Source organism: Schistocerca cancellata, chromosome 5 (assembly GCF_023864275.1).
Source record: "Schistocerca cancellata isolate TAMUIC-IGC-003103 chromosome 5, iqSchCanc2.1, whole genome shotgun sequence".
NCBI classification, from domain to species: domain Eukaryota; kingdom Metazoa; phylum Arthropoda; class Insecta; order Orthoptera; family Acrididae; genus Schistocerca; species Schistocerca cancellata.
This window is the reverse complement of record NC_064630.1, coordinates 519,744,767-519,760,099: the sequence shown is the minus strand read 5'-3', so window position 1 is coordinate 519,760,099 and position 15,333 is coordinate 519,744,767. Positions and strand designations below refer to the sequence as shown.

The following is a 15,333-nucleotide window of genomic DNA, read 5'->3' as shown; positions in this document are numbered from 1 at the left end:
TTGGTGCACTGAAGAAGGCATTACATGGGAAGACGTTCCAGGACAATTAGAATGTGAAAAAGTTTGTGGGAAATAGGTTCAAACATCAAGATAAAGAGTTCTTTGCAGACAGAATAAAAAAGTTTGTAGCCTGTTGGAACAAGTGCATAAATGTTCAAATGTTGAAAAGTAGAAAAACTATTGTTTTGTAAAAATAAACGCTTTTTTCTGCAGACCAATTTGTCTCTCTAAGTACTGAATGACCCTCCTATTTTTCAGAGCTGCTGCCAGAAATCTAGTCCACTGCTTGTATGCAGCTGTTGATGATGCCAGAGGTCCAGTCGATGATACATCTTAGAAGGAAATTCATGTTCTCATTGGAGTTGCTTAGTTATACTGAGTTTCTGAAAGCCAACTGAACTTCTGTAGTGATGTCCTTACACATACAATAGTTCATTATTACAGAACAGAAGAAGGTTAACATGATGCCTCGTGAATTGCCAACATATTGCACAAAATGTATGCAGATACCATAAAGGAAGTAACTCAATTTATAATTGCTGTGTTCAATAATTCAGAGGCCTATATGATATATGTATAGGCATCAAGAAGTAATTAACCAATATAACTCTAGTGAACAAACAGAATAAAAAGAAGGGAAGAATATCATAAACTATGTATAAATCTCTTGAGAAAACTGGACACATTTCATTTAGTAACTAATAAAATTATAAAAGTGAAATAAAAATTTTCTTTATTTAAGTGACAGCAAGTTATAACCCGTCTATATTCAAGTAACTTGGAGCAATAACCTGTTTCATTAGTTATAGATTCCATGTCAGTTGCTGTGTTAACAGTGTGAAATTCTCTAATAAACTGAAATCTCTGAATATATTTATTAATTGCTTCAAAATTGTTATGAATGCTTAATATAATATTTGTGCGAATATCAAGACGATGTTTGTCTTCTTTCAGGATGACATCAATTTCAGGTCCTGTACCACAGAGTCTTCCTTCTGCTTTTCCACATATCATGGGCCTGTAAAATACATTTTAAAAATATGACTTAATTTCTCATACATGGAAACATTACTGTACAATTAGCTATTTTGAATCAGAATTTTGAAAAAAAGTTACCAGTATAAACTTTTTATTAAAGCAATTTTGAACACAAAATAGTGCACTACATAATGGCATGAAAGGCAGGTTATTGTCTCTACAATGCTGTATCAATTCTTAAGTCATGTGTTTTCTGCTATTTATAACTGTAGGTGTTGTTATTAAAATAGTACTCACTGTTTTTCCCAATTTCTGTAATAACACAATATTTCAAAGCAATGAATACTGTATCAATAAACATCACTCATTTTTTTTAAAAAAAGTTTTATTTAAAAAGCAAAAATTTTAGCACTGCAGTTAGAGCAAATTTATTTTCCCTTCTTTACCCAGTTGTCAGCAAAGAATGGCAACCCCTGTTATAAGTGAGACCTTAAATATAGCAAAAAATACCAGTCATTCAGAACTCAAATGCCGATTTCCATTTTAGCCAGTGGGTTTTTTCTTGTCCCTCTCAGATCATGACAACATCTTGGAGCTCTGCAGCAGGGTCAAAGCTTTATGGGCTAAGTGCTTTTTTCATGTACAGAAATAGAAGAAATCACTTGGAGCCAAGTTCAGACTACAACGTTCAAAAATATTCTGATGCATCAGATGCAATAATTCTCAAGTTTAAAAGGTGGACTGTTACTTGAATAAAAGACACTGTTAGTCAAGAGACCATAGCACATATTACAATTGGTTCATTTTTGTTTTACTGATGTCTCATGACAGATTTCAGAACTCACTGTCAATCTATATTACTGGTAAATAAAGTGCACATATAAAATCTGTACGATTCTGCAATACAATCAATATTCAGGGATGACAGTAAGACTCTACCATATACAATATTTCAAAGCAATGAATACTGTATCAATAAACATCACTCATTTAAAAAAAAAAAATTATTTAAAAAGCAAAAATTTTAGCACTGCAGTTAGAGCAAATTTATTTGCCCTTCTTTACCCAGTTGTCAGCAAAGAATGACAACCCCTGTTATAAGTGAGACCTTAAATATAGCAAAGTCGGACAAGTCTTGCATACTGCATGTATATATGTACTGTGTAATATACCATGCCACATGGCAACAGGCACATTATTGTCCCTACAATGCTGTATCGATTCTTAAGTCTTGTGTTTCATGCTAGTTATAACTAGTGTGATTATTAAAAAAATACTGTTTGGTTTCCACAATTTCTGTAATAACCCAATATTTCAAAGCAATGAATTCTGTATGAATAACATCACTCAATTGTTTAAAAAAACTTTCATTTAAAAAGCAAAAATTTTAGCACTGCAGTTAGAGCAAATTTATTTGCCTTTTTTTACCCAGTTGTTAGCAAAGAATGAAATAAGTGAGACCTTAAAAATAGCAAAAAATACCAGTCATTCAGAACATAAATACCGATTTCCATTTTAGCCAGTGGGTTTTTCCCATCACTCTCAGATTATGACAACATTTTGGAGCTCTGCAGCAGAGTCAAAACTTTAGGGGCTAAGCTCTTTTTTCATGTACAGAAATAGGCAGAAATCACTTGGAGCCAAGTTCAGGCTACAGCATTCAAAAATATTCCGGTGGATCCAACACAATAATTCTCAAGTTTAACCCTTAAGCAGTCATGCGGGATGTTCAGAACATACCAGTAGTCATCCTTATTGATGGATTGTTACATACCGGTAATGGATAGTTATATAACGTCATGTTCTTTGGTACCTTTCTAGGATGTAATATGAAAGCTTTGAGTAACAACAGAATCTACAATGGAAGTGCATATTCCAAGCAAACATGCAACAAATGTGCCTTGGGGTGTTGTAGGCACCCCGCGCTACTCTTTATGTTGCAGTGCTGCGAGAAAGCACACAGTTGTGTTCTGTAGCAGCTGCTTGTATTTTGTCACTCTGTGCAGTTAAAACAGTTATGGATCGTGACAAAATAGAACAAGAAAGAGTGTGGAAGCTTCTGGAAGAGGTCTTAGATGAAACTTGAGAAGAGGGAGCAGAGGAAACAGACAGTTGTGAAGTTCTCTCTCATCACAGTGACACAGAAACAGAGGATGAAGACAACCTGGAACTGGAACCACAAGTAAATGCAGCAGATAATGAAAGCAAGCATATGAAAAGTTGTCCTGGTCACAACGTAAGAACTAGAAGTGTATGCCTCATTATTCATCTCCCTGGTGTGGAAGCTATCACAAAATCTGCGAAAACAGCTATGGATTGTTTTTCAATATTTATAAATGACATAATAATTAGAATGATTACATAGTGCTCAAATATTTACATACAACACATTGCATCAAATTTCACAAGAAACTGTGATCCCAAACCAACAAATGAGGAAGAAATCAAATCTTTTCTGGGTCTTTTGATATTGGCTGGGCATTACGGCACAGGATACCAAAATCTGGAAAATTTATGGGACACAAATGGTTTTGGAATTGCACCAACAATGAGTTTACAGTGCTTTTGTTTCTTGGCGCTTTGTTCAGGATTCGATGATATTCAATACAGACCACAGCAAAGAGAACTTGATCACCTAGCCGAATTCAGAGCAGTGTTGTTTTTGAATTATTCATATCAAACTGTGTCAGTAATTATACTGTGTCTCAGTATATGACAGTGGACGAACAACTGGTTGCATTTAGAGGCAAAAGCAGTTTCCTACAGTATATACCAAGCAAGCCTGCGAAATATGGTTTGAAAATTTTTATCTTATGTGACGCAAGAACATGGTATACTTTGGGGATGGAAATCTATGTTTGGAAACAGAGGGTCCCTTTGCACTGTCAAACTCGCTTAAGGAGGTAGTAAATAGACTTGTATGGCCTATTGAAGGTACAGGACACAATGTGACACTAGACAAATGGTTTTGTTCCATACCACTAGCTAAAGAGCTCCTGAAAAAGAAACTTACAGTAGAAGGAACTCTTAAAAGAAATAGAGGGAATTCCCTCCAGACTTTCTTTGCACGAGAGATCTTGAACTCAGAAGCAGCCTTTTTGGATTCAGAAAGGATATCACCATAGTTTCATATGTGCCAAAGAAGTGCAAAAACGGTATTCTCCTTTCATCTTTGCATCATGACAGTGCCACTGACACTAATACTGCGGAAGAAAAGAAACCAGAAATTATAACAATGTACAATAAGACCAAAACAGGTGTGGACACAATAGATGAAATGTGCGCTACTTATTCAACTTCAAGAAAAACTAGACGCTGGCCACTTGCCCTGTTTTTCTGAATGATTGACGTTGCTTGCATTAACGCCTTCATCATATACGCAAATAATAATGAGAGGATTTCCTGAAGAATGTTTTTATGTGATGTCAGAAGGTCATTAGTAAATCCCATAGTGGGCAAGAGAGCAGCCACTCACTCCTTGCCTAAACAAGTTAGACAGAAAGCCACTAAAATGGTGGGAATTGAAGACAGCAACAATGCACCACCTTCTAAACAAAGAACACTTAAGCCCAGGTGCTGCACTTTTTGCCAGTCCTTTGAAGGACACCACCATCCAATTCTTATTTTGATGTTGGCTTACCTATGATTTGAGCCTGTTTCACTTATGAAGATAACAGTTTGAACTGTTGAAACCAGTAAAGTGAACCAAATAAAGGTTTTCTTGTGCAGATGACAACTGACTATTCATCTCTGTCAAAACTATTGTCATGCTTCACTGTAATACGACACACAAAAATGTCTACATGAATAAACCCAAGTCATGGGCAAATGTCAAGACACTATAATAGCAAAAATTTTATGATGTAGGAAACTTCTGTGTACTGACAGAAGATTTTGCAAACACAATAAATATCAGACAGTAAAGACAAACACAGATAAACAAGAATGTAGCAGAGCCCCACATTTATATTTTAATAAACATATGTCTTCCTTGTTTGTGAGTACACTGTTAGGAAAATAGTCATTTATCATTTAATGAATTACTTTGTTGGATATATCCAGTGTCATTATATCCACTCTCATCCCTCCAACATCACACACTATCCTCAACAGTTATTACTTACTTACTGTAATAAGCTACTTTTGTATATAACTTAGTTTAAAGCTGATTTTTTTAAGATTCAAAGGCAGAAAGATAACATTACAAAGAATGCAGGAAGAATCATAAGAAAATGGTTAAGACATCAAATTGACAAACTTCATTGGATTATAACAGATTATACCCCCAGAAACAAATAGATTTTCTAATGAATAGCATAAACAAATTCAAAACTTACTCAGTGAACGGTTTGAAATATGGATCTGGAAGAAACGTGTTTATATTTATTACTGTTTCTTCCCAGAAGTCCATCAACTGACTTAGAGACTCAATATAGGCACGCTCAGGAGGATCAAGTAGTAATGTGTGCTCATCAATGAGAAGGTTAATAATAAAGAGAGGTAGCTGCAAGGGAAAATACATTCACTTCATTACAATACAGTCTTCAAATAATTGCATGGCTGATGCTTTTCCTTTAAGTACATAACTCTAATTCACTAAATTACTTAAAAATTCGTAATGGAGATAAAACAATGGGTCAAATGATCACACAGAACTAATTACAGCAAAAAACAGTTAACATATGTTTATACTCATAGAACAGAAAAAGTTATCTGTAAAAAATTAATTTTGCCTTGTGAGAAATAGTGGTAAGTAAAATATAGAGAATAATGTGAGGCATCATCATATGAAGATAAAGCCCCTTGTCATACTGAATAATTACAGAGATAAAGAAATTTGAAATCAGATTCCTTTATCTGAATATTTTGGGAGGAAGAAATAAAGTAAATGAATTGTATCTTAGGAATGAACTGAAGTTATTGATGTAATCTGTCAGTCTGAAACCTGTAAAACAACAAACATAAAAATTGTATGGCATGTAAGTGATTATAATTACAAGTTGTACGGGTAAAATACTTTCTATTGCAACTGCACAAAAAAAGAGGCTGAAACACAAAGAATACAACATGGTTATAATTAGCTGCTTTTTCATGTGGATGAAATATCAGTAAAGGAGGCACACTCCCACAAAAATACATATGAATTTAAAAGTTCAGCAGTAATTAAACTTTATACACATCAGAACTTTAACCATATGCTTGTGAGTTAGTACTGAAAAGTGCACTGTTTGTTATTGTTACATTATACAGATGGCCATCTGTAAATTCAAAACTTTTATGAAGGATTTTGACAGTTTATTTGTTATTTGTAAGAGACAAAGTAAGAGTTATTAACTTGTGGATGTTTTAATTTTAATTCCTTAAAGTGGTTGACAGGAAGAATGACCTACAAATGCTACAAGCCCCTCAATATAGTTTTATGGAATAATAATTAAATGCAATACTACATAAAGTCAGTAGTTGAAAATAGAAATATCCTCTATGGTAATGAAATGATATCAAGGTAACACCATCAGAGGCCTTGGACTGCACCACTGACTGCTAATAATGAACCTGAGAGGCGCTATGGATAAGAAACAGACAGAAAACCAGGCTGATCATGTAAGAGTATGGAAAATGAAAGAAGAAGACAGCAAGTGATAGTATCTCAAAAAACTGAATAAAAATTTCTCAATTGATGAGCAAAATATGGTGGAGGAGAAATGAGGTAGATTTACGAGGACATCAGTAAGTGCAGCAGAAGCAGTATGTCGAAGGACACACAACAAAAACAGATTGAAGGACACATTATGATGGAATGAAGATATGAACTATACAGTGCAAAAGACGACTTGAGGCTTTAGGGTATGGTCCAAAATAGGATAGAGAGACAAGAGAAGAGTACTGGACATGAAAGATGACAAAGCCCGATTGGTGGAGGAGGAGGGAAGAAGATGGAGTGAAGAGTGGACTAGAATAATGAGGAGCATAGTGAAGGTTTGAAAAAGGTCCTACATGGGATGGTAAAAAGGGAAGTGTGGAATGATATGAAGGACTATGTTTGAATGGTGAATAAAAGTGGTCAAGAGGTAGAAAATAAGAAGGAAGACAAAACTATGTGGAGGGAGTATTTTGAAGAACTCTTGAACCCAAATGGGACTTGGAGGAGGAGGAAGAAATCAAGGAAGAAGAATAGGAACTGCAGAGAGAGAATAACATAACATACAGAGAAGTGGAAAACGCTCTGAGAAAGATGAAGAGAAGGAAGGCATCAGATTTGGATGAGCTGAGTGTGCAGATGGTGGGAGCAGCAGGACACATGGGGATACAATGGTTCTATTGAGAGATGATGATTTTGTGGAAAGGGAGAAGGCCAGAAGACTAGAAGAAGGGAATAACTATCCAGATCTTCAAGAAAAGTAAGAAAAATAAGAGTGAAAAACTCTCAGGGAATCACACTAAAGAGCAACTGTGCAAAGATTTTTGAGAAAGTTTTGGAAACATGCGTCTGAACAAAAACAGAAATAAGGGAGAGTGAAGTATGACACTGGTTCAGGATAAGAAGGTCCACAGTTAATCTAATTTTCACTATAAGACAGTTACAGGGAAACCACTATGAATATGGAACAGATTTACTGATGGCCTCTCAGGACAATGAAAAACTATTATGATAGAATATGTAGAAACACGGTATGGAAGTCCTAGAGAGCAGAGAGTAAAAAAGCAGGTTATAAGGAGGATAAAAGAACTGTACAAAAGATGAGTTATCTTTGTGGAAGTGGGATGAGAGAGATCAGACTGACTGGAACAGAAGACTGGCTTGAAGTGAGAAATGCACCTTGACCATCGCTATTCATTGTGATGATGAATGTGATAATGACCAGAGTAGCAGAAGTAACTGATGAAGGAAAGGTGAATGCAATAGTGTTTGCACATAATTTGATGATTTAGTGAAGCAAGGAGAGGAAAATAAGGAGCAGCTGGACATACAGCAAAGTGTGAAATACTGATCACAACCAGGAAGAAGGAGAGAGTCAAAGTTGGAATAAGAGTTGGTGGAGAACAGCTGAGGGAGGTGGAAACCTGAGAGTATCTGGGAATCTTAATATAGGAGAATGAAAGAAACAACAGAGAAATAAAAAGAGCAGGGGCAGACAAACAGAAGTATTCTTGAATAAAAGCCTGATATGGAGCAAGGATCTCCATCAAAACAGCAAAAGGGTTATATACCAGGTGTAGTATGTTTCAGTCCTTACATATACCTTGGAGACTTGGGTAATGAAAGGAAAAGAGAGAAGCAGAATACAAGCTACTGAGATGAAATTCTTGAGGAATAGTACTGGATAGAAAAAGATGAACAATGTAAGGAATAGAAGGATCAAGAATTCGTGAAGCACGAATCAAGGCTTAGGTGGTATTAACATGTTAAGCAAATGGGAGATACCTAGGAAGATACACAACACGAAAGGGAAAAAGATCAAGAGCAAGACCAAGAGACTGGTGGCTGAAAGGAGTTAAGGGTTGCATGCAAAGGAAAGGATGAGACTTCATCAAAGTGGAGACAAAGAGATGGCAGGAGGACAGAAGTTGATGGAGAGGCTAATGTTTAAAACAGACTGAGCCAATGACTGGAAATTCTGCGGGATGATGATGGCTGATGATAATGACTACATAATCAAAGAGACCTTAGATTACAACATCTATAAAAATATTAATACAAATAAAAACAGAATTTGTCAAAAGTGCCAGACTGATTAATGTCTAGAAGAACTTTGATGTTGTCTACAGCGCTCTTAGCAAATTATTGTTGCCAATCCCATAATATTTATTTTACCATATCATGATATGAGGAAATGCAAGCTATATGTAATGGGGCATTTAGTGAAGCTATAGAAGAATCCTACCAGATGAATTTAGAAATTTCCTCCAAGACCTTCCTGTAGTGGTCAGTACACTGAAATGGTAGTTGTGCAGCTTTGTTATTCAGAGATATGAACACTCACACTGCAAAAAGTATTAGCAGTTGCCCTCTCACAGTGACAAACTGAACACTAACTGAAAATGATCTAACAAACACTGGACCTACTTTCATGTAGAATCTGTAGTCAAGTATGTGTTAGGAGAGTAGGGTCGTCAACAAGAACCAATGCTTTCCACTGAAGGCATGAATGTAGAGCACAGTCAAATGTGCAGATTCGTTTGAACTGCTTACCTTGGTAGAGATTGCTTCTATTTGAATGACATACAATGTACTGGCGAATTAAAATATTCCATAAATAAATAACTCCTATAAACTATGAATGTTATGTGAAAAATAACAGCAGAAGGTGAATTAAATTTGACTATAGCTGCTACACCACAAAGAAAAATCACACAGCATGTGCTATAACTGCTACTCCCTCCCAAAAAGAGTAACACGTTGTTCCTCAGTGGATTATGGTTTCCGGTATCTGTATCATCTGTGTCTAGTTAGTGGTTCTTTATTTGGTAGGACTGGTTGACCCAGAATTTTTAGTTGCGTAGTCACATCCTCATGGTCACCCCACTTTTCAAATTACTCATATCAAGGAATAATGATCATTGGGCAGGTCTTCATGTTCCTTGTGGTGGAACCACTGTTCTTGATCTCTGGCCAAGACTAGAATAGGGCTTTATGGTGTGGAGATGGTAAACACCTCTGTGATTCTTATTTCATTGTCTGAAAAGCCATGTAAGACTCAGTACAGGCATAGTGGAACTTAGTAATTTTTATGATAGCCAACTTTCTGCACAATTGTAAGAATCTATACTGGGTCATCAGGGTTGTAGCTTACACATCAATGTCTGGAGATACTACATTCATGGTTGTTATTCTAAGCATCCAATCTCTCTCTCTCTCTCTGTCTCTCTCTCTCTCTCTCTCTCTCTCTCTCTCTCTCTCTCTCTCTCTCTCCCTCTGTGTGTGTGTGTGTGTGTGTGTGTGTGTGTGCGTGTGTGGTAGTGGTTGTGGGTTGTGTGTGTGTGTGTGTGTGCGCGTGTGCATGTGCATGTGTGTGTGTGTGTGTGTGTGTGTGTGTGTGTGTGTGTGCTTACCAACTGTCTTGCTTGATCACTTCTGGTGACGAGCTATTTGATGTAATTGTCTCAAGCATTGTCAAGATGAAAAGGTAACACAGTATCCACTTCTCTTTCAGCTTCTCAACAATGGATCAGGAAAAACTGCATTAAACTGTTAGTGTTGTACTTTGCTTTTTTGTATGCAAATATCATGACAGGCACTGCTGCAGCCCAATCATTTTTTGTTTGATGTCACTGTATGTCGAGAGCAAATCTACAAATATATTATAAAAATATTTTATCAGACCATTAATTTACAGGTAGCAGGAACTGTGAATCAGTGGACAACTTTGCAGTGTAAAATTACTTCTGACACTAGTCCTAGACAATTTCCTATAATCATGCATTATGATGCTCCATTCATGCTTCGAAATTATGTCTTGCAGAAGAAACCTGAATCAGAATCAGAACAGCCTTCATGACAGTATAGCAGCTGGGGTGGTCAGTGCACACTACAATCCTTTTTTTTTTTACTTTGGAACTCCCACCAAGAGGTCAGTTCCAATCTGGTGAGCTGGAGAAACTGCAGGAGTAATTGGTATCAGATGTCTTTGGACTAAATTAGGTAGATGCTTCCATTGGTGGTATTTCCAGCAGTGGGTTATATGTCTAACAGATCAACAGAAAATTGGTTGACAACATTGTAACAAAGCAAATGGATCCTTTCCATCTTTTATCTTTTTCTACTCCCAAAAACACCCAAAAAAATTTGTTACTAAATTTCGTCTTATTTTCAATACATTTATGGTACCCTAGTGATATGTAGCATCTACTTGAGAATCTCAAGTTCTTTTTTCAACACTATGTTATTGGTATCTGTGGTACAGGTACTTATTTCAAGTGTTCCAATTCCATTTGTGTAATTAATTTTCATTAGAATAATGTTTAGTAAAAGTTATAGTTAACTAAAGTTAGCACAACAGTTCACTATATACAAAAACTTGGTGAGCTAATCAGTACACATGAAGAAAATGACCTACACCAATTGTAAGTTAAATATTCCTGCCTTTCTGTAATAAAATTATTATCAGAATAAATGTGCACAAGTTGTGCATAAGTTACATAAATTGCAAAGATTTGTGGTATCACATCTTGTTCGTCACATCTCAGTGTTCACTTTGTTTATTATTTAAAGAGTTCTACCAGTTATTTTACTCATCTTTTACAGCTGTCATGGAGTTGGTCGCACAATTCACACTCACACATTTGCTGCCAGGGTCGTGGAAACTCTTGTTCTTGCATATTTTGTGGTGGTATCCATGCACTGCTGTTCCCTTCTCTTCTTCTCTCTTTCATGCAGGACTTTATTCGAGTTGTCGGTGGATGGGTGCCTCATACACAGTTCCTCTATGAACAAGGGTTCCCTGGCAAGTTCATATACTAGCCTCGACTTTGTGTGTTTTGAAACACCTAGGGCGGCTTTCAAGAAGCGTGATTTAACTGCTTCCAGAGTCCTTAGGTATTTTAGACACAACTTTTCCCAAATGAGTTCTATTCCATAGGTTCTGATGGGAAATATTTTTGCGGTGAACAAGGCCATGGCTGTTTTCAGTGACAGTCTGGATATTGCCTTGATGTCAAACATGGTTTTTGTGGCAGCTGCTGCTCAAGATTTTGTATGTATTCAGAATGATCTGGCAGGTTTTCAGATTCAGTCCCAGATATTTGAAGCTATTGACTGTCATAAGAGGTTCCGTCCTAAGATATATTCTGTCCTCCACAACTTCTCGACCTTTGCTGCGTAATGTTATCTTTATGGTTTTTCCCATGTTAATTTCCATTTTGTTCTCCTGTGCCCACTTCTCGAGTTGAATGGTTGCTCTTTTCAGGTTGAGTATGGAGTTCGATCCAATGACCATGTCGTCCGCATATATGTAGATTTTCACATCCTCCATTTCTTGTCTTATTATGTGTCCAACATCGTATGTGGCAATATTGAAAAGTGAAGGGTTTAATGGGTCCACGTGCAATATGCCATTGGTTCGTGTTATCGTTTTTGACATGCTTACGTCATCTGTGATCTGAATGAAGTTGGCCGTCAGCATGTTATGGATCAATGTAGTAAGTTTATCTTTCCCTGTTGTTGATTCAACTTGAAAGTGAACTAGTACCATTTTCTGCCACTTATTTTGTAATACCATATTTTATGGACTATAAGACACACTTCCTCCAAGTTTCAGATGTGTCTTGTGCTTGAAATTAATATCAAAACGTCCAGTGATGACTTAAAATTCCCACAAGTCTTAAAAATGGCCATATTTTTGATGCTGCAGGAAACCTGTCTCTATCGGCAATAACGCATTCAACAGGCAACAGCAGTGCACCGATGGGATGAACATGAGTTGTGGGGATTCACAAGCTTGCTAACACTCTGTCCCTCCAGCCCCACTATCACAAACCCAGAGCACTGTCTAGCCTAAGATGCATCATTGCAGTCTACAGTGCCATTGAACTTGAATTGCAAGTTGTTTGTGTTATCAATAACAGTACAATATTTTTGTTAGTAGCTAGTTTTGTAATGGAAAAAATAAAAATTATTCATATGAGGTGGGCTATAAATTGAAAGCAACGTCATATGCAGAAGAACATGCAAACAGAGCAGCTGAGTGGCATTTTGGCACTTCACCAATAGAAGAAACAATGTAGGCTAGTAAAGAAGAATTGAAAACAAATTAGGAGGGCTAAATGTGCAAATAGAGGATTGAGTGCGAAATGTCCTAAACTAGAAGGTGACATATTGAAATGGATACAAGGACACCATCAAAACGGCATCCGAATTAATACAAAAATGATTCAAATATACACTTGTAAGTCAGTGCTACAGGGGAACTTAGCAGACTTTAAGAGTGGAGATGGTTGGTGCTACACGTTTATGAAGCGCCATGGACTTGGCATGCGAACTAAAACCAAAATATCTCAGAAAATGCTATAAGAGTATGAAGAGGTAAGATTATCTTTCTATTGCTTATTATTCAACTTCAAAATGAAACCTGTGTGGAACTAAGCCATATAGCGTATATGGACAAACCTCGTCTTATATTTGATGTGCCAAGTAACGGAACTGTTGCCATGAAAGTTGCTAAAACTGTAACTATAAAAACAAGTGCATGTGAAAAAAATGCATGTACAAAAATAAAATTAATTTGGTGCAAGAAAGAGGTATGACATTGGTATCATAATCAGCAGCTGTCGAGTGGTAAAGTTTTTTTTCTTTTACACAAACACCATGCAGGACATGACAATAGGAACTGCTTGCAGTCTTCTGCAACATGGACTAGATATAATTAGTTTCAAAAGTTCACTTCCTGTTAATGATAATTACCTCTTCTCTCTCTTAGTACAATAATGCTGATGATGATGCAGCATTCTTCTTCTTGAATATTATTCTTGAGCATCCGAAGATTTGCTGCAATGGTCATGATGTCCATAGAGGGGAACAGGTGTACTTGAAGCTCACAGAAATAAAAGACTTTTCTTCCATGAGCTATTCACTTTTTATTTGTTAGACACATATAGAACAAATATATGTGTGTACACCATGGCAGATAAGAACAGAAAAATCTATGTTACATGCATTAAAACAAGAGAGGTGTTGTAAAAGATCTGAAGGTATATCATTTTTAATGTCTCTGTCACCCACTCAGAATACATTAACATGTCATAATATGAATTAATATATATTTGGTGCCTGTATGAATTAATACATCTTGCTTATTTATACAGATAAATCTCATAGGTACCTACACATGCACTACACTGTTGTCCTATCATGTTGCACTGATGGTACTTAAGTTAATCCAATGATCATTTTTAAGTGCAAAAGCGATGCCAAAATCTTCTGGAATATCACCAGGTGTTGTTTTTCATGTACATGACAAGGGCTGGATAGATGAGGCTGATAACAAAATTATGGATTAACAGAGTGTGGGAGAGACGAAAGGTGCTGTATTGAAGAAGAGTTCTCTTATGTGCCAGATCAGTTTAGTAATCATTTTAAAAAATTCTGTGAAAGAGAAATTGAGACACTGCCGGCTGTGGTGGTCTAGCGGCTCTGGCGCTGCAGTCCGGAACCGCGGGACTGCTGCGGCCACAGGTTCGAATCCTGCCTCGGGTATGGGTGTGTGTGGTGTCCTTAGGTTAGTTAGGTTTAAGTACTTCTAAGTTCTAGGGGACTTATGACCTAAGATGTTGAGTCCCATAGTGCTCAGAGCCATTTGAACCATTTTTTTTAGAAATTGAGACAGGCAAATACAGAGCTTACTTCACAACTCCAACCACTTGATGACTCCATAAATAAACCAATATATGAGAGAGGAATGAAACAAATAGATGATGGATGAAACCCAACATGAACTCATGCTGAAGGGAGCTTTCAAATGACCTACAATCAAACAGGTGTGTCAGGGGATAAAATAGTTTCATCTGGAGTCAGAGAAGACATTATTGTTAAATCTTTCAAGAAGTGCAGCCTAAGTAACGCTCTCAGTGGCAGATAAGACCATCTTGTTTATAAAGCAGACAATGATAATGACAAAGAGCAGGAGGAAGAAGAAAGTTCAGATGAGAATTTTCAAGGATTTTAAAGCCCAGTTTGGTTTTATAAACAAAGAATTTTTATTTGTCTGGCTTTGCAATTTAATAATAAAAATGGTAAAAATATAATTTTAAAAAATTCTTAAAAATTAAGGTGTGTCTTATAATTCATAGCGTCTTATAGTCTGTAAAATATGGTAACTACTGTTAGATTCACATTTTGACTACTTACTTTTGTTACCATAATGTTTCTCTACACTTTTTATTACAGCATTAATTTATTAACTTAACAATTATTAATTTCATATGACGCACTCCGATGTGGAATATGGCACGTATTCATGTAAATGAGGGGAATCACAATGCAGAAGAAAAATAGTGTGGATGTATTTTTATAATTACATATGATTTGACAATCAGCAACTGTATGAAATATTACACCAAATTATTCATGTTGACTGCGAATTTCTTGACATCAGCTGTAGTGGGTATTATTATTATTATTATTATTATTATTATTATTATTATATCACCTAGTGGTTCCCTTCCATCCAAACCTTGTGTTGTCCATCCTTCATTACTGCCTTCCTTATCTAGCTGCTCTCTATTGCCTCTCTGTTTCTTTCTCTTATGTTCCTTCCTTCTCACCTGCATTACACACTCCGTAACAGCCACGACACACGTGATTGCATGCTACTTTTGTTACAACCCGGCCGGCCACGGTGGTCTAGCGGTTCTAGGCGCTCA

The 15,333-nt window shown here is 36.4% G+C and overlaps 1 protein-coding gene across 1 annotated transcript in view; it reads right to left on the bottom strand.

Moving 5' to 3' along the window:
- Window positions 1-15,333, bottom strand: part of LOC126188640 (dynein axonemal heavy chain 6) — a 1,044,937-nt gene that overhangs the window by 937,028 nt on the left and 92,576 nt on the right. Inside the window, exons 7-9 of the mRNA XM_049930241.1 lie at window positions 5,316-5,482; window positions 779-1,018; window positions 377-539 (exon numbers count right to left, since the gene is read on the bottom strand). Of these exons, the coding sequence (XP_049786198.1) occupies window positions 377-539; window positions 779-1,018; window positions 5,316-5,482 (570 nt within the window). The remainder of the gene's footprint in view (window positions 1-376; window positions 540-778; window positions 1,019-5,315; window positions 5,483-15,333) is intronic.